Source organism: Macaca mulatta, chromosome 9 (genome assembly GCF_049350105.2).
Source record: "Macaca mulatta isolate MMU2019108-1 chromosome 9, T2T-MMU8v2.0, whole genome shotgun sequence".
Classification (NCBI taxonomy): domain Eukaryota; kingdom Metazoa; phylum Chordata; class Mammalia; order Primates; family Cercopithecidae; genus Macaca; species Macaca mulatta.
Window position 1 is genome coordinate 9,212,015 of NC_133414.1, and position 18,385 is coordinate 9,230,399.

Consider the following 18,385-nt stretch of genomic DNA (forward strand, 5'->3'; position numbering starts at 1 on the left):
AGATCGAGACCATCCTGGCCAACATGGTGAAACCCCGTCTCAACTAAAAATACATAAATTAGCTGGGTGTGGTGGCGTGTGCCTATAATCCCAGCTACACGGGAGGCTGAGGCAGGATAATTACTTGAACCAGGGAGTCAGAGGTTGCAGTGAGTCGAGATCGCACCACTGCATTCCAGCCTGGAGACAGAGCAACTCTGTCGAGAGAGAGAGAGAAAAGGAAGGAAGGAAGGAGGGAGGGAGGGAGGGAGGGAGGGAGGGAGGGAGGGAGGGAGGGAGGGAAGGAAGGAAGGAAGGAAGGAAGGAAGGAAGGAAGGAAGGAAGGAAGGAAGATTTTGCCATCTTTATCCTCATTTTGACCACATCACCCATTCATTTATTTTTCATCCCACAAATACTTATTTATTTGTTTATCCATCCCACAAATACTTATTTCTACCAGAAACTCTTCTAGGCACTGGAGATACTGCAGGGAACGCAGAGCTCCCATCCTAGTGCACCCCTCGGGTAAACATGGTCTCTCACTTACAGGCTCTGTCTCAAAGCTTTGCACAAGGTCATGCTCGTCTTTTTCTTCAATTATCTCACGCTGACTGTCCACAACAACTCCCCAGTCCCATAGGCTGATTATGCAACATCTTACCTTGCTTACTCACTTATTTCTTTTCTTTTTTTGTCTTTATTTTATTATTTTTGAGATGAAGTTTCACTCTATCACCCTGGATAGAGTGAAGTGCTGTGGCATGATCTCTGCTCACTGCAACCTCCACCTCCCAGATCTAAGCAATTTTCCTGCCTCAGCCTCCCAAGAGCTAGGATTACAGGCACCCATCACCACGTCCAGCTAATTTTTGTATTTTTAGTAGAGACAGGGCTCACTGCAACCTCCACCTCCCCAGTCTAAGCAATTCTCCTGCCTCAGTCTCCTGAGTGGCTAGGATTACAGGCACCCACCACCACACCTGGCTAATTTTTGTGTTTTTAGTAGAGATGGGATTTCACCATGTTGGCCAGGCTGGTAACTCTTGACCTCAAGTGACCCACCCACCTCGGCCTCCCAAAGTGCTAGAATTACAGGCGTCAGCCTCCGTGCCCAGTGATTACTTATTTCGTTTAAAAAGAATCATTCCTTGTTTATCCTAATGCTGGAATCACCAGTGTTGATAATTTTGCTGCTTTCTCTTTAAACCATAAATACCTCAAGATCAATGATCACATTGAACTCAATATGTATGTGACTAAAATAAGTCCTTCTGATAGAAAAACATACTCAGGCCAGGTGCAGTGGCTCAGCCTGTAATCCCAGCACTTTCGGAGGTGGAGGTGGGTGGATCATCTGAGGTCAAGAGTTCGAGACCAGCCTGGCCAACATGGCGAAACCCCAACTCTACTAAAAATATGAAAATTAGCTAGGTGTGGTGGCGCACACCTGTAATCCCAGCTACTCGGGATGCTAAGGTGGGAGAACAGCTTGAACCCTGGAGGCGGAGGTTGCAGTCAGCCGAGATCATACCACTGTACTACAGCCTGGGCAGCAGAGCGAGACTCCAGCTCAAAAAAAAAAGAGAGAGAAACATACTCAATTTGTTGCAATAATAAAGTTTTTCTTTCTGAAGACCTTCAAAAATATCAAGAACTCCTACAGTGAGCCTCAAATGCAGTATAGGAAGAGTGTGCCATCTTTGAACCATCCAACCTTGGGTGTGAGTCCTGGTCCCACAGTGGACTGGCTATGGGGTCTTGAGCAGGTCCTCTATAAGCCTTTTTATTTTTTTTTATTTTTTTTTATTTTTTATTTTTTTTTGAGACAGAGTTTCACTCTTGTTGCCCAGGCTGGAGTGCAATGGCGTGATCTTGGCTCAACGCAACCCCCGCCTCCTGGGTCCTGGTTCAAGCAGTTCTCCTGCCCCAGCCTCCTGCGTAGCTGGGATTACAGTCACGCACCGCCATGCCCAGCTAATTTTTGCATTTTTAGTAGAGACGGGGTTTCACCATGTTGGCCAGGCTGGTATCAAACTCCTGACCTCGTGATCTGCCCGCCTCGGCCTCCCAAAGTGCTGGGATTACAGGTGTGAGCCACCGCACCCGGCCCAAGCCTAATTTTTTTTATCATCTGAAAAGTCAGGGTGTTGATTTCCATATTGCAGAGCTGCTATATCAACAATGATAGATGTCAGGTTTCTGGCCCAGGATAGGGGCCAATCCCTGGTAGCTTTTTGCAGACAACACTCAAGTCAGTAAGAAGCTCTGGGAGCCGGAGATCGGGTAGGAGAGGAGATGGAAGCTCTTGTTGGAATTCAATTGATCTAGAAGCTGCACTTACCTCTGGGGTACCTACTGTTGACTTTCATGAACTACTGAGCAGGTCGGACTGTCCAGGAAAGTCTACACACCCTCTGCCTAGGTTGTGAGTCTTGCTGCTCAATCGTGTATCTGTTGACTTTTGTTGGGGGCTGTCACCTTTAGGAGCAGGGCTCTTGACATGGAAAACTTCAGAACAGAAGTAAATGTCCTCCCAGGAGCAAAGGTGCAGTTCGAACTTCACTACCAGGAGGTGAAGTGGAGGAAGCTGGGCTCCTATGAACACAGGATCTATCTGCAGCCTGGACGGCTGGCCAAACACTTGGAGGTAAGCCTGGATCTGTAGGGTGGACAGTGACACTGTCCTTTGATGGTCCCTGACCCTGATTTCTACTTTCTGCTCATCACCACCACTTGTGGTGTTGGATGCCACTCAACTCTGCAAGACAGTGGGATGTATTGAAAAGATGGTGGGTTTGGAGTCAGCCACACCACTTCCTTAGAGCGGTCAGTCTCCTTAACAGCCGTATTATGGTTTCCAAGCTCTGCTATAACAAGTTACAGCAAACACCACAGCTTAACAGAACAGAAATTGATTCTGAATTGAAGCCTGAAGTCAAGGTGTCTGCAGAGCTGCACTGTCTTTCTGGAGGCTCCATGGGAGAGCCCGTTCCTTGCTTCTCCTGCTGTCTTTCAGCTGCCAGCCGTCCTTGACTTGTGGCCTTCTAGTCAGATCACTCCAATCTCTTCTTCTGCGATCGCAGCCTCTCCCCCTCCGAGCATCTCAAATGCCCCTCTGCCTTTCTCTCACAAGAACACCTATTAGGTTTGGGGTCCACCAGGTAGTACAGGATGATCTCAACTCAAGATCCTTAATTGCATCTGCAAGGACTCTTTTTCCAGATAAATCCATGTTCACAGGTTCCAGGGGTTGGGCATATCTTTAGTGGGGAGGCCACCATTCATCCCAAGACACTAATCTTCAGGGACCAGTTATCCTGAGTCTCCGCTGTCTCATCTCTGAAAAGAGTACTGTAACAGATTTTTGTTTCTCAGTTCTTTTTTTAAACTTTTATTTTAAGTTCAGGGGCACGTGTGCAGGTTTGTTACATAGGTAAATTCCATGTCACAGGGGTGGTGCGTACAGTTGATTTCACCACCCAGGTAATGAGCATAGTACCTGATAGGTAGTTTTCTGATCCTTTCTCTCCTCCCTCCCTCACCATCGAGTAGGCCCTGGTGTCAATTGTTCCCTTCTTTGTGTCCATGTGTACTCAATGTTTAGCTCCCACTTAGAAGTGAGAACGTCCTATACTTGGTTACCTGTTCCTGTAATATGTGGCCAATGACAGGAGCTTGATGAAGGTTAAGTGAGTTGTCTTCCCTGCCACCCCAGCCATCATCACAGCAGGGGAGCAGTGCCTCGGACATCCACTGTGCTACTATCCATCTGAACTCACCTCTGCTGTCATCTTCGTCTCTTGCTATAAAGACTAAACTGCTCTTTTCTTTGCTCAAATCTATGCGACATCCTATGACTGTTTAGTGTAGGAGGCAGAGCTAGACAAGAGGAAACCTAAGAGAGTACAGAGGCCAGCGTGCCCCTCCCCCTGGCAGATGGGAGAGTGAAGCAGACACGTTGTGAATTGCCCGGAGACATGGGAGATGAAAGGGAATGAATTAATCATGATGAAACTTTAATTCCCATTTGAAAAGCTGCTCGTCTGATCAATAATGCCCACTATTTGGCATCAGTTCACTATCAGAGTCTACGCTGTTGATTCTTTTCTGGGCCACTCCTAGCATATACGGTGCTTTTGTGTGAATTGAAAAAAAGACGCCCTTCCTTCGGGTAAATGCAGCCCCTTACCAGGGCACGTGACTTGGCCAAAATGCTCCGTACAACTAAGAGTGTGGTGTTGGATGTTTTTCCAGTACTGATGATGGATAGGTGTCAGTCACGCACATTCTCTTGCTCAATGCCATGAATCCCACGATAAATAATTTGAAACGATGGTTAGATGTGATTAGCATCTAAGCCTAGAAAGAGACAATCATTGAGATTGTTGATGGTAACAATATTAACAAAAACTGAGTGACAACCTGGGCAGCACAGTGAGACCTCATTTCTACTGAAAATAAATAAATAAATTAGCCAGGCATGGCGGTGTGCCCCTGTAGTCCCACCTACTTGGGAGACTGAGGCAGGAGGATAGCTTGAGCCCAAAAAGTCGAGGCCACAGTTAGCTATGATCATGCCACTGCACTCCAGGCTGGATGACAAAATAAGACCTTGTCTGAAAAAAAAAAAAAAAGAAAAGAAAAGAAAAGAAAAGAAAAGAAAAGAAAAGAAAGAAAGAAAGAAAGAAAGAAAGAAAGAAAGAAAGAAAGAAAGAAAGAAAGAAAGAAAGAAAGAAAGGCAGCTAAGTAACTCAGATACAGAAAGTCAAATACCACATGTTCTCACTTATAAGAGAGAGTTGAATAATATGTACACAGGGACATAGGGTGTGGAATGATAGATGTTGGAGCCTCGGAAGTGTGGGAGAGTGGGAGTGGGGAGACTTGGGAGAAGTGTGGGAGGGTGGGAATGGAGTGAGGCATGAGAAATTACTTAATGGATACAAGGTACATTACTTGGGTGGTAGTTTCACTAAAAGCCTAGACTTCACTCCTGTGCAATATATTCATGTAACCAAACTGCATTTGTACTCCTTCAATTTATACAAATTTTTCAAAATAAAGACACAAAAATATAAATAAACAAATCATAGAGTTAAATGAAAAAAGAAACAAATGGCAGCCATGACTGTGGTTTGGTCAAGAATCACCAAAGGGGATTTCCCTAGATGAGCTCTGTTCAAAGCAAGACAGAGAAGAAATAAAAGGACCCAATATTTGGGGAAAATGGTCTACTTTTGACAGGTCTACAAAGTAAATGCAGTACTATTTAACAATGGCAGGTCTACAGAGTAAATGCAGTGCTATTCAACAATGAGACAGAAAAAAAAGAAGGCATTCTTTTTTTCCCTAACCATGCAAATGCTCTTATAAATAAAAAGACTCCAATAGAATGAAGAAGAGAATTGACTCCTGGGGGAGTGAGGCAGCAGAAGGAGAGTTCTGAGTTGACAGACGGGGCTTAAGCCTCTGCAGTGAGATGAATCCCATCGCAGGAACTTGCGGTCCTGCAGAAGAGATCATGAAGCCACACTGGGGAAACCTGTGGAGGAGAAAAGCATCTGAGGACTTACTTGTAATTTTACTTCTTGCTTAAAAAGACTTTAAAGACTTTTAATGCTTTGGGTAATTTTCTCTTGCATTTCTAGGTAGATGTGTGGGTTATCGAACCCCAGGGAATCAGATTTCTTCATGTTCCCGACACATTTGAAGGCCATTTCGATGGTGTTCCAGTCATTTCTAAAGGACAACAGAAGGTACCCTGAGCCCTGCGTGTTGCCAGGCATCCACGGGGGCCTCTGGCTCGTGGGTTCTGTTCTCCTCCTGTGCTCTGGAGAATAGAAAGTCAGGCTGGTGTTGAGTTGAGGACACTGAAGAAATGGGGATCCCCAAGAAGAGTCTAGGGTCTCCCCAGGACACACAGAACAACACTCCCAGTGGTTTCTTTCCATTTTGACCAGAGATTGTCCCTTTTGAGTCTCATTTCCCCTAAGTCACCTACGTAAGCAGTAGCTAAAGGACAGCTTTCACATCCTATGTGGTGGATTTTCATTCATTAACCATAGCTAGAAATGTTCAACTCTCTGCCTCAATGGCCAATGATAACCAACTATGACTCCTGTAAGGAGAAACTCCTCTAAGAACATTAAAACATTTCACAAACTCTTTCCAAAGCAGGTGGTCAGCCCTTCTGTAGGGGATGAAGAAAATTCATTGGCTGTCTTCTAAAAAGGCCTGAAACCTTGCAAACAGCATGGCAGGCTGGAGATGCTCCCTGAAAAAGCCCTGGCTTGTCCTTCCCATCAGTAATGAGTCTACCGATGTTGCCGGGATGCAGAACGTCCACTGGGCAGCTCCTCTTCCCTGTGTGCTGGAGAAGGGGCAGCACCAAGCCCTCACTGGGAAGGGGCTAGAGGCAGAGGCTCTGACGTCACTGTTCTTTCTAGGCGCACGTCTCCTTCAAGCCCACAGTAGCACAGCAGAGAATATGCCCTAACTGCCGGGAGACTGTGGTAGACGGGGAACTGGTGGTGCTGTATGATGTGAAAAGAGAAGAGAAGGCTGGTGAACTGGAGGTGCGTGCGCAATGGCTCTGGTTCTACTGCCAAGCTCATGGCAAAGAGCTGCTCCTTTTTGAACAAACTCCCAGACCTGTGGGTGGTTTCCAGCTGCCAGGGCAAGTGTTTCTAGCTGCAGAGAAGGGACTAAAATCATATTATTCGATTATACCGCTAAGCATTATCTTTTGTGTCTTAAAAACTAAATGAAAGGTCATCGGATCTCATGCTCTTGTCCCAGGAGGGCATTCCTGGGCCTCATATGAAGAACAATGGAATAATTACAGAACAGGAATTTTAGATAGGCTCCCATGGCCCTTTGCAATTAGACAGTCAAAGAAAGCACAGAGATTAGCGGGGAGGAGGAAGGCACATCCACAGCCTAGAAAGATCAAGAGCCAACGGTGAATTTCAGGGCCAAGGTTTACCATGAAGTTTCTTGAAAAGTTACCTTTCCCCTTTGGCCATGTCTTAGATGTGTGTCTTCCTTTCCTTGTACTAAGGTGAGGACTCTTAGAATGTACCCAAAACTCCAAGAGTCTCTCTAGGGACAGCGAGTGGAGCACACACCCTGTACCTGGATACTGTAGTGTCCTGGAAAGAGGCAGCCAAAGGGCAGTGGAAAGAGAATTAGGTGAGTCAGTCATCAAGCCTGCAGCAGAAGACAAAGAGAATGGTCAGGAGTCCAGCTGGGGCAGACTCTCATTAACTTCCAGAAAAATCCAAATTTTCTGAAGTGGCCTAGACACATCCTTCATGATCTGTCCTGCTGATTCTTCACCTACTTCCCTGAATTCTTGGATTCTATGGCCCCATCTTGCTGAACCACATGTGGAGCTCCAAGTATGCCATGCTCTCTCATCTCTGGGGCTGCGCTGTCTGGAACTCTCTTCACCACTCCCAACTATCTCAACCTGACCCAGCTCTCAAGAGGGCAGCTAAGTCTGAGTTCATCCTCAGGTCCCAGTGGAGATGCTGCTTCCCAGAGAATCGTCCCCTGCATGCGTTAGATGCACACCGGGCTCTTGATGAGCCCTTTACTTTCTGATCATGGTGTTTAACACGCTGCACTACACATCGCCTTCACTTATCCTTATCCTCTGCTGGACGGGAGCCTCCTGAGGGTGGGGGCTCTGCCTGATTCACCGCTGGTTAACAGGGCGTCTGGAACAGGGGCTCTCTGTAAAAACTGAGTGACATGGAGTGGAGAGGAGTGGAGTGGCGTGGAGTGGAGTGGCATGGAGTGGCGTGGAGTGGAGTGAAGTGGAGTGGAGTGGCATGGCATGGAGTGGAGTGAAGTGGCATGGAGTGGAGTGGAGCAGCATGGAGTGGAGTGGCATGGAGTGGAGTGGAGTAGAGTGGAGTGGCGTGGCATCGTGTGGAGTGGAGTGGTCTGGCGTCGCGTGGAGTGGAGTGGCCTGGCGTCGCGTGGAGTGGCATGGCGTGAAGTGAAGTGGCGTAGAGTGGTGTCGCATGGAGTGGAGAGGAGTAGAACGGAGTGGAGCGGTGTGGAGTGGAGTGGAGAGGAGTCGAGTGGAATGGAGTGGTGTGTAGTGGAGTGAGTGGAGCAGCGTGGAGTGGTGTGGAGTGGAGCGGCATGGAGTGGAGCCGTGTGGAGTGGAGCGGCAGGGAGTGCAGTGGAATGCTTTGCTGGAAGGTCTTGACCCTCACAGGAGAGGAGGTGGGGGAGCAGGCAGGAAAATGTGGAGGCAAATACACATCAAGCTCCACCTCCTCCTCCCCGTAGATGAGTCCCCAGGTCCCCATCTCCCTACCTTCTAAACAGGAATCATGATTTGACTCACAAAGACGTTCTATTTTTCAGGTGTTTAATGGATATTTTGTCCACTTCTTTGCTCCTGACAACCTGGACCCAATTCCCAAAAACATCCTCTTTGTCATTGATGTGAGTGGCTCCATGTGGGGAGTTAAAATGAAACAAGTAAGTACCCCCTTGTTTGCAGTGGTGGGGGGGACTCACTATCTTCTTTGATCCCCTCCTAAAAATGCAATCATTCTATCCCTCCTCCCTACTTATGGCTGAAGATCAGGGACTGTGCTTACTGACTGCCGGTGTAAACTCTTTCTAAATTTTGCGATTATTGCATTTCACAGCACATACACCTCCATCTTCTAATCATTCCTCCAGTGTAAAATTCCCTTCCTTCTCTTCTTCCTCTTTCCTGTTTCCTCTTCCTTCTCTTCCTCTTTTCCACTCTGTATCCAATATTTCCTTGAAAAACTGTCTCAAAACTCACCTCTTTGAAAAATGTAATCTCTATATAACCTCTTCTTTCAATGATCAGTCACATTCTTTTTGCTCTTCTACCTGTTTTATTATATCTTGTCATTATCCACATATAACTATTGAATAAATATAAGCATATTATTTCTAATTATATTGTAATTTCTTGAGGGAAGCTATCCCATCTATGTTTTCCAGCTCAGAGCTCAATATAGGCTTACTCAGTGATAAGTGAGATGTACGGATGCAATTCTAAAGACCAAACAAGGAAATGTTTGACTTACCCATCAATCCATCCATCCATTCAACCAAGTTGAACAACCAACTAACCATTCATTCAGCAACTATTTTTGACCACCCAAGAGTTCACTACTACCCTAAGATCTGTAAGGAACCTAAAAGAAGTCCCTGTTGGCCGGGCACAGTGGCTCATGCCTATAATCCCAGCACTTTGGGAGGCCAAGGGAGTTGGATCACCTGAGGTTGGGAGTTTGAGACTAGCTTGACCAACATGGAGAAACCCTGTCTCTACTAAAAAAAAAAAAAAAAAAAAAAAAAAAAATTAGCTGGGTGTGGTGGCACATGCCTGTAATCCCAGCTACTCGGGAGGCTGAGCCAGAATTGCTTGAACCCAGGAGGCGGAGGTTGCGGCGAGCAGAGATTGTGCCACTGCACTCCAGCCTGGGCAATAAGAGTGAAACTCCATCTCAAAAAAAGAAGAAGAAGAAGGAGGAGGAGGAGGAGGAAGAGGAGGAAGAGGAAGAAGAAGAGGAAGAGGAAGAGGAAGAGGAGGAGGAGGAGGAGGAGGAGGAGGAAGAAGAAGAAGAAGAAGAAGAAGAAGAAGAAGAAGAAGAAGAAGAAGAAGAGGAGGAGGAGGAGGAAGAAGAGGAAGAAGAAGAAGGAGGAGGAGGAGGAAGAGGAGGAAGAGGAAGAAGAGGAGGAAGAGGAAGAGGAGGAGGAGGAGGAGGAGGAAGAAGAAGAAGGAGAAGAAGAAGAAGAAGAAGAAGAAGAAGAAGAAGAAGAAGAAGAAGAAGAAGGAGAAGAGGAGGAGGAGGAAGAAGAAGAGGAAGAAGAAGAGGAAGAAGAGGAGGAAGAAGAAGAAGAAGGAGGAGGAGGAGGAAGAGGAGGAAGAGGAGGAAGAGGAAGAAGAGGAGGAAGAAGAAGAAGGAGGAGGAGGAGGAAGAGGAGGAAGAGGAAGAAGAGGAGGAAGAGGAAGAGGAGGAGGAGGAGGAGGAGGAAGAAGAAGAAGGAGAAGAAGAAGAAGAAGAAGAAGAAGAAGAAGAAGAAGAAGAAGAAGAAGAAGAAGGAGAAGAGGAGGAGGAGGAAGAAGAAGAGGAAGAAGAAGAGGAAGAAGAGGAGGAAGAAGAAGAAGAAGGAGGAGGAGGAGGAAGAGGAGGAAGAGGAGGAAGAGGAAGAAGAGGAGGAAGAGGAAGAGGAGGAGGAGGAGGAAGAAGAAGAAGAAGAAGAAGAAGAAGAAGAAGAAGAGGAGGAGGAGGAGGAGGAGGAGGAAGAAGAAGAGGAAGAAGAAGAGGAAGAAGAGGAGGAAGAAGAAGGAGGAGGAGGAGGAGAAGAAGTCCCTGTTTTCTACAGACCCTGCCTGCCTGGGTCTGTACTCCCAGGCAGGGTTTCTCAGCAGTGGGACTATTAATATTTTGGATGGGGTCATTCTTTGCTGTGGGAGGGCTGTCTGGTGCATTGCAGGATACTTAGCAGCATGGTCTATGGTCTATTTGCTCAATTTCAGTAGCACAACATCCCCTGCATCATAACAATCAAATATGACTTCAGATATTGCCAAATGTCCACTGGGGGGAATAATTGCCTCTGGTTGAGAACAACTGCTTTAATACAACAGTTTATTCACTGCTTCCTTCCATCATTCATTCATTCAACAAATATTTACAAAGCACCTACTATTCATGCACTTAGTTCATCCGTGAGCAAAACAGACCCAAAGCATAAAAACAGAAACCAAGCAAAAAAACGCATGCCTACCCTCTGGGTGCTTATAAAACTTACATCTGGGGGAGAGGGGACAGAGAATAAACAATACACATACAAGTACAAATGTACAAGTATGTTCAATGGCAGCATTATGATAAAAATTAAAAAAAAAAAAGAAGCGTATGTTAGAAATCAAGAGTGGCAATTGCAGGGGGATGCAATTTTAAATAGGCTTGTTTCCTGGAGAAGACCACTGAGGAGACCCCGAGAAGGTGAAGGGAGAGTTATGCAGATACCTAAGGGGATTAAATGCAATGACCAGCCCATGCAACGGTTCTAAGTCGAAAGTGTGCAAAGTACAGAGAGAGACGCCAGTAGAGAGGGGCAGTGGGAGATGAGATCTGAGAAGTAAGAGGCAAGGTGGCTCATGGAACGCCTGTGCAGTCATGATCAGAGCTGGATTCTGGAATCTGTTTTGAAGGTCGAGTAAACAGTATATCCTGAAGGGTTAGCTGTGAGACAAGGGAAGAAAAGAAAACTGAAAGATGCCCCAGGACTTAGCCTGAGCAACTAGAAGGATGGAGTGGCCATCCATGAGTTGGCAAAGACAGAGATGGAATCAGACATTGCAGGGAATGTCCCAGTTTGTTTTTGGATCCAAAGTCTGAAATGTTCATTAAATACCCACATTGGCCACGCAAGCCTGGTGTTCAACAGTGAGATGTGGAGACACACGGTTAGGACTCACCAGCATATAGAAGGTACTGGCAGCATTGGGACTAGATGAGAATGCCAAGGATTAGATGGACAAGGGAGCCAAGAACAGACAACAGAGCATTCTAATATTGGGAATTTGGGAAGAAGAGGATAATTGGTGATAGAGACTAATAAAAACAATTAGTAAGTGGGGGAGACAAATCAAGAGAGAATGAGGCCCTAGAAGACAATTGAGGAATTTGTGTTCAGGAGGGAGATGAGAGCACCTGCTGGTGACAGGTTGAGTTGCATGAGAAATGAAGATGGACCTTTGGATTTAGCGACATTAGCATCATTGGTGACCTTGACATGGGCAGTTTCAGTAGAGTGACAGGGAGGAAAACCAAAAGGAGTGGGCTTCTGAGAGAATAGGAAGAGAAGATTTGGAGACAGTGTGTTTAGACAATTCTCTCTGGGAATTTTATTGCAGAAGAAAGCTAAGAAATGAAGAAAGTGGATGCACATGAGGTTTGTAGAAGGATGAGAAATAACATGTTTTTATGTTGATGGAAATGTACCAGTAGAATAGGGAAATTGAGAAGGCAAAGGACAATTGCTGGAACCATGTTCTTTAGTCAAAGAGAGGGAATGAAATCTAGTTCATGAGTAGGTGGGTTTGCATTAGGTAGAAATACTGCTAGTTGTCAGGTATGAAAGAAAAATGTATGGGTACAAATATCGCTAGTTGGGATTTTATGGTAGTGGGAGTCTGTGGGAATGTTCTTCTGTCTCCTTCAGTTTCTCAGTGGAGATGGAATCAAAGTAATCACACGTAAGCTAGAGAAAGAGGGTGATGGCAGTGGTTTAAAGAGAACGATGAGGAAATAGTTTAAGAGACTGGGTGAGTAGATGGACTTGAGAAATATATTTTATTTTCAGGCATCATAAAGGTGGCACTCGAAGTTTGTGATCCTTAACATAAAGTCTAGTCAAACTGGTTGTGCCTAGCAAAATAAGATAGTAAGAGTATCAAAAAGCCAACGATACATGCTCAGAATAAATAAGGGGTAGGTCTGCATTGACCGAGATGGGCTCAAGAGGTTTTCTGGAAGAAGTTGAGCTTGAGAATAACTTGAAAGATGACCAGGACCAACGATTGGTCTTCCTAGTTCCTCCAAGGCTCAGATTTTCTGTAATGGGACCCATCTTTATTCTCTATTGAAATAGACTGTGGAGGCAATGAAGACCATATTGGATGACCTCAGAGCGGAAGACCATTTCTCTGTGATTGACTTCAACCAGAACGTTCGAACTTGGAGAAATGATTTAATTTCAGCTACCAAAACACAGGTTTCAGATGCCAAGAGGTATATTGAGAAAATCCAGCCCAGTGGAGGTGAGTGTGTTGGGCTAAAGCCCAAGGAGACACTTCTTTTGGGTTCAAATCATGGTTCACTTAAGAAGCATTATTCCCATCACGGTAGTCCTTCCCCAGCCTTCAAGAGCCTGCCTCAAATAATACATGTATTGGTAATGGATGAATGCTAAGTTTGTAGTGAAAGTAGAATTTGTAATCCAGCCCACACAAGCTTTGAACCATTTCAATCTCTCTCAGAAAAAGGTTCAGTGACACTGGACTTCTTTATTGCCTGCATAAAGCATAAAATGTTACTGTCTTCAGAGTGTCTTGGCAAGGCTGATTTGGATACCTTAACCTGGTGTTTAACAAACTAACAGTCTGTGCTTTGAAAGGGCTAATTCATCTCTAAGGGGATAGTTTACTTACAAGTGAATCTTTCACTGCACTGGGGGACCACCAGCTTGAGCACAGTTTGTGTCACTCAGAAAGCAAGGAAATGATTTTGGCATGGAATAACTGATGGATAAGTGATCCACCAACATACGAGTCTGAATCCAGGATGGGGTTTTCTGTGTGTGGCGAGAACGCATACCCAACGTTTCATTATGCTACTTCAACAGGCACAAACATCAACGAAGCACTCCTGCGGGCAATCTTCATTTTGAATGAAGCCAATAACTTGGGACTGTTGGACCCCAACTCCGTCTCGCTGATCATTTTGGTTTCTGATGGAGATCCAACAGTGGGCAAGTGTCACTTCAACTTTGTCACGACAAACACTTTCACTGTTGTTTCTTGGAATGGTGGTTTGCCTAAAAGGGGAACTCTAATGGCATTTGCCTGAGTTTCTAGAATATTTTAAACCCATGCTTCCTAAAGGAGGTCTTCTGATCCTGCAACCCTCGCCCCCTAAGCTACTGCTCAGACACTTTCAGCAAGGGTGCTCTTGAGTGCCTCAGTGCCACCTCCACAATATGTGGAAATCTGAGTCTGAATTTTAACAGTAGGTTGTGAGGATTGCTGATGCATTCTAGGGAAATGCATTTATTTCCTCAACTTGAGGTATGTGAAGATGGTGTATGGGGGTGGTGGATGATGAATATTGATCCCAGACCTCCCAGCAGTACATTTGGAGGCCACAGTAGCATATTCCCTATTATTCTCCACACTTCTCCCAGTTGCAGCTGGAGAAATGACTGCTCTCTGACACAACCTTGAAGTTAAACATTTTTCTTTCTACAAAATGGCAGCAACACCTCCCTTCTTCTATTATTTACTTTTATCTTTGTTACATTGTTTGATTTTATTTATTTTTTGAGACAGGGTCCTGTTCTGTCACCCAGGAGGGAGTACAGTGGAGCGCACACAGCTCACTACAGCCTCAACCTCCCGTGCTCAAGTGATCCTCCCACCTCAGCCTCCTGAGTGGCTGGGACTACGTATGTGCACCACCACACTCAGCTAATTTCTTTTTTTTCTTTTTCTCTTTTTTTTTTTTTTTTTTTGAGAGATGAAGTCTCACTGTGTTGCTCAGGCTGATCTCAAATTCCTGGGCTCAAGCAGTCCTCCCACCTTGGTCTCCCAAAGTGTTGAGATTACAGGTGTGAGCCACTGCACCCAGCTATCTTTGTTTTACTTGTGTCTTTATTCTGGCCACTGTCAGTAATAGTGAATGGCAGATCGTGTTGTCTGAGTGTGCTATCATACAGACTAGGACTGGGTCTGATACATCCTGACACAGCCAAATGGAATGAAAATGCATGAGGCAATACAGTGACAGCCAGAGCTTTAGAAAACCAGAGAGCAACCATCTTATTAACAATGAGACTAGAAAGAGCCATTGTTACGTATTTGTTGTAGAGCCAAGGTTTTCTCTCTCTCATCAGATTACTTTTAAAATTCAAGTTTTAAATAAAATCATAAGGTAGAAAAGGAAATATAGTTTAAAATATTTTAAACACAGTGGCTCACACCTGTAATCCCAGCACTTTGGGAGGCTGAGGTGGGTGGAGCACCTAAGGTCAGTAGTTCCAGACCAGCCTGGCCAACATGGTGAAACCCCATCTCTACTAAAAATACAAAATTAGCCGGACATGGTGGTGTGTGCCTGTAATCCCAGCTACTCGTGAGGCTGAGATAGGAGAACCGCTTGAACTCGGGAGGTGGAGCTTGCAGTGAGCCAAGATCTCACCACTGCACTCCAGCCTGGGCAACAGCGTGAGACTCCGTCTCAAAAACAAAAACAAAAACAAAAAAGTTAAACCATAATTTGGTTTAATCATGGTTTCTCACTCCTGTTTCTCAACCATTCAGTTCCTGTCCCTGGAATCAGTCACTGGTTGCCAGTTTCTTATGTATCTTTCCACAGATAGTTTATGCATGCCTGTATACTATATATACATGTTTGTACACAGGCATGTGTATGTGCATACATACACATGTGTACATTTATACAAGCTTGCCTGCAAATGCATCCTATGTACCCTGATATTGACCTAGTTTTTTTTTTCTACTCTAAACATGTCCTTGAGATTGTCTGGTATAAAGAGTTGCTGTGTCATTTTTAGTAACTGCATAGTATCTCACGGTTTGAACATACCATCATCTAACCAAGTGCCTCCTCACTGGTGTATATTTATGTTGTTTCCAATATGTTGCTAATTCCCCAATAATGTTGCTATGCAACGCAAGCCACACTTCATTTCAACATGTATGAGTGCATCTCTAAGAAAAACTCCTAGAAATCGAGTTACTAGGTCAAAGGATAAATGCAATTTTAATCTGAACAAATTTTACTAAACTGCCCTCCCTGGATTTTCCAGCAACTTTATGACATTACTTGTTTATTCCTTTCCTTTCTGTCATCGCCCACTTTAGGTGAACTAAAACTGTCAAAAATTCAGAAAAATGTGAAGGAGAATATCCAAGACAATATCTCCTTGTTCAGTTTGGGCATGGGATTTGATGTGGACTATGATTTTTTGAAGAGACTCTCCAATGAAAACCGTGGAATTGCACAGAGGATTTATGGAAACCAGGACACGTCTTCCCAGCTTAAGGTAACGTTTTTCTTCTGTTCTTTTTTTATTATTCACTGGAAATCATTTAACTACCCATATCTGATGCATGTATGATGCATCACTGAACTTAACACAGAATGGTCATGATCTCAGCCATATTTGGTTGGAAGGATCAGGAAAGTGCTCAGTTCCTTTCTCACACGTTTCCCCTCACCCTCATATTTCTGCAGTAACAGTGAGGTATGAGGCAGGTGGGTGATGGGAACGGCTTTCCTACCCCCTGAACAAAAAGGTCTTCTGAGCATCATCAAAGCTCCCTGTAGCTCTCCCGCCCCGCTAGCAATTGGTCTTCTTATCATCATGGCCAACCATTTTCTCTTTAACACGCATTGGCACCTTGGTATCAATTTTTCACAATGTAAATTTTCTTCAGTATTAAGATAGAGGCTGAGTGTGGTGGCTCATGCCTGTAATCCCAGCACTTTGGAGGCCAAGGTGGGAGGATCACTTGAGCCCAGAGGTTTAAGACCAGCCTGGGCAACATAGTGAGATCCATCTGTTCAAAAAATAAATTTTTTAAAATTAAAATACATATATTGAAAAAAACAAACTATTGGTTTGTTTTGACTAAATAGATGAGAAAATGATGTAAGGAAGGAACATGTCTTTCCCCGCCGTGTGTCAGTACCAGGCATCATATTTAAATTTGGGAACAAGTAAGAGATAAGATTCTGATTTGGGGAATATTAATCCAGCTGACTTTTTAAAAAATTTAATTATTATTATTATTTTCTGAGATAGAATCTTGCTTTGTCACCCAGTCTGGAGAGCAGTGGTGTGATCTCGGCTCACTGCAACCTCCGCCTCCTGGGTTCAGGCGATTCTCGCACCTCAGTCTCCTGAGTAGTCAAGATTGCAGGCATGCTCCACCACGCCCGGCTAATTTTTGTATTTTTAGAAGAGATGGGGTTTACCATGTTGGCCAGGCTGGTCTCGAACTCCTGACCTCAGGTGATCCCCCCCGCCTTGGTCTCCCAAAGTGCTGGGATTACAGGTCGAGCCACCATGCCCGACCTCTTGCTGACTTTTATCATAAGTTTGTCCGAGAGTTTTTCATGCTGACCATAACAGAAAGGGAAAAAAATGCCAGGCTCTTAAATCAAAGGTAATGTTCTCAACAAGTCTTTGTCTTCTCTCTGTTTTTAATCTGATAATTATGAGCATTTCCCTTTGTCCCAGACATCCCATGTGAATAAATTAAGAGGTATCTGCTGATCCTTTGAAGAATCTCAGAGTAAAATGTTTTAGATCAGCTGGGCACGTAATCCCTGTAATCCCAGCACTTTGGGAGGCCGAGGCAGGCAGATCACAAGACCAGAAGTTCAAGACCAGCCTGGCCAAGATGGTGAAAACCCGTCTCTACTAAAAATACAAAAATTAGCCGGGCTTGGTGGCAAGTGCCCGTAATCCCAGCTACTCGGGGGGCTGAGGCGGGAGACTTGCTTGAACCTGGGAGGCAGAGGTTGCAGTAAGATGAGATCGCACCACTGCACTCCAGCCTGGGCAACAGAGTGAGACATCATCTCAAAATAAATAAATAAAATATAATATAAAATAAAATAAGATGCTTTAGATCTACAAAGCAGTATGAACATAATTTCTCTCTCTCTGTCTTTGTGAATTGTAGAAATTCTACAACCAGGTCTCCACTCCATTGCTCCGGAATGTTCAGTTCAACTATCCCCATACGTCAGTCACGGACGTCACTCAAAACAATTTCCATAACTACTTTGGAGGTTCAGAGATTGTGGTGGCAGGAAAATTTGACCCTGCTAAATTGGATCAACTAGAGAGCATTATCACGGCGACTTCGGTACTTCCACTTATCTGCCTATTCTGTCTACTAATTGGCCCCCTAGACACAGTCCCTCTTGAACGTCAGCTCTGCCTGCCAGAAATCATAGGTGTAGAACAGAAGCAATCAGTGATGGAGAAGACAGGAGAATATCTCTGCCATCTTCCCCACTATTCCACAAATCCCTACCCTTTCACCCAAGCCCAATCCCAAGCACAGAAATGCATTTCCTTCCTCAGTAGGCTTTGTCTTCCATTTCTTTTTTATTCCCCTTCATTCGCAGCAGGTACTAAACATGTGAATTGATTAACTATAATTACCTGGTATCTCTCAACTGAACTTTCCATCATCTAGGCTAACACGCAGTTAGTCCTGGAGACCCTGGCCCAGATGGATGACTTGCAGGATTTTCTATCGAAAGACAAGCATGCAGATCCCGATTTCACCAGGAAACTGTGGGCCTATCTAACCATCAACCAACTGCTAGCTGAACGGTAAGAAGAGAAGAGTACCCACACCACGGGATCTGCAGAACTGAAATGTCCACCATGAATATATGCATTCATACACAAAAAGAGTTTGGAAGCGAGAAAGATAGCAAATTAGCACAGGCTTGAATTATTATCCTCCACTAGTTCTGAACACTTTAGAGAAAGCTGGGTTCACTCTTTTTCTTCTTTATTGAGGTATAACATACAGTAACATGTGCAAAAGGCATTAATTTTT

At 44.8% G+C, this 18,385-nt stretch overlaps 1 protein-coding gene across 1 annotated transcript in view; it reads left to right on the top strand.

Annotated features, from left to right (window-relative positions):
* Positions 1-18,385, top strand: part of ITIH2 (inter-alpha-trypsin inhibitor heavy chain 2) — a 47,137-nt gene that overhangs the window by 12,668 nt on the left and 16,084 nt on the right. Inside the window, exons 6-14 of the mRNA XM_001107718.4 lie at positions 2,467-2,629; positions 5,631-5,738; positions 6,429-6,557; positions 8,365-8,481; positions 12,652-12,820; positions 13,405-13,530; positions 15,662-15,843; positions 17,492-17,677; positions 18,014-18,153. Of these exons, the coding sequence (XP_001107718.3) occupies positions 2,467-2,629; positions 5,631-5,738; positions 6,429-6,557; positions 8,365-8,481; positions 12,652-12,820; positions 13,405-13,530; positions 15,662-15,843; positions 17,492-17,677; positions 18,014-18,153 (1,320 nt within the window). The remainder of the gene's footprint in view (positions 1-2,466; positions 2,630-5,630; positions 5,739-6,428; positions 6,558-8,364; positions 8,482-12,651; positions 12,821-13,404; positions 13,531-15,661; positions 15,844-17,491; positions 17,678-18,013; positions 18,154-18,385) is intronic.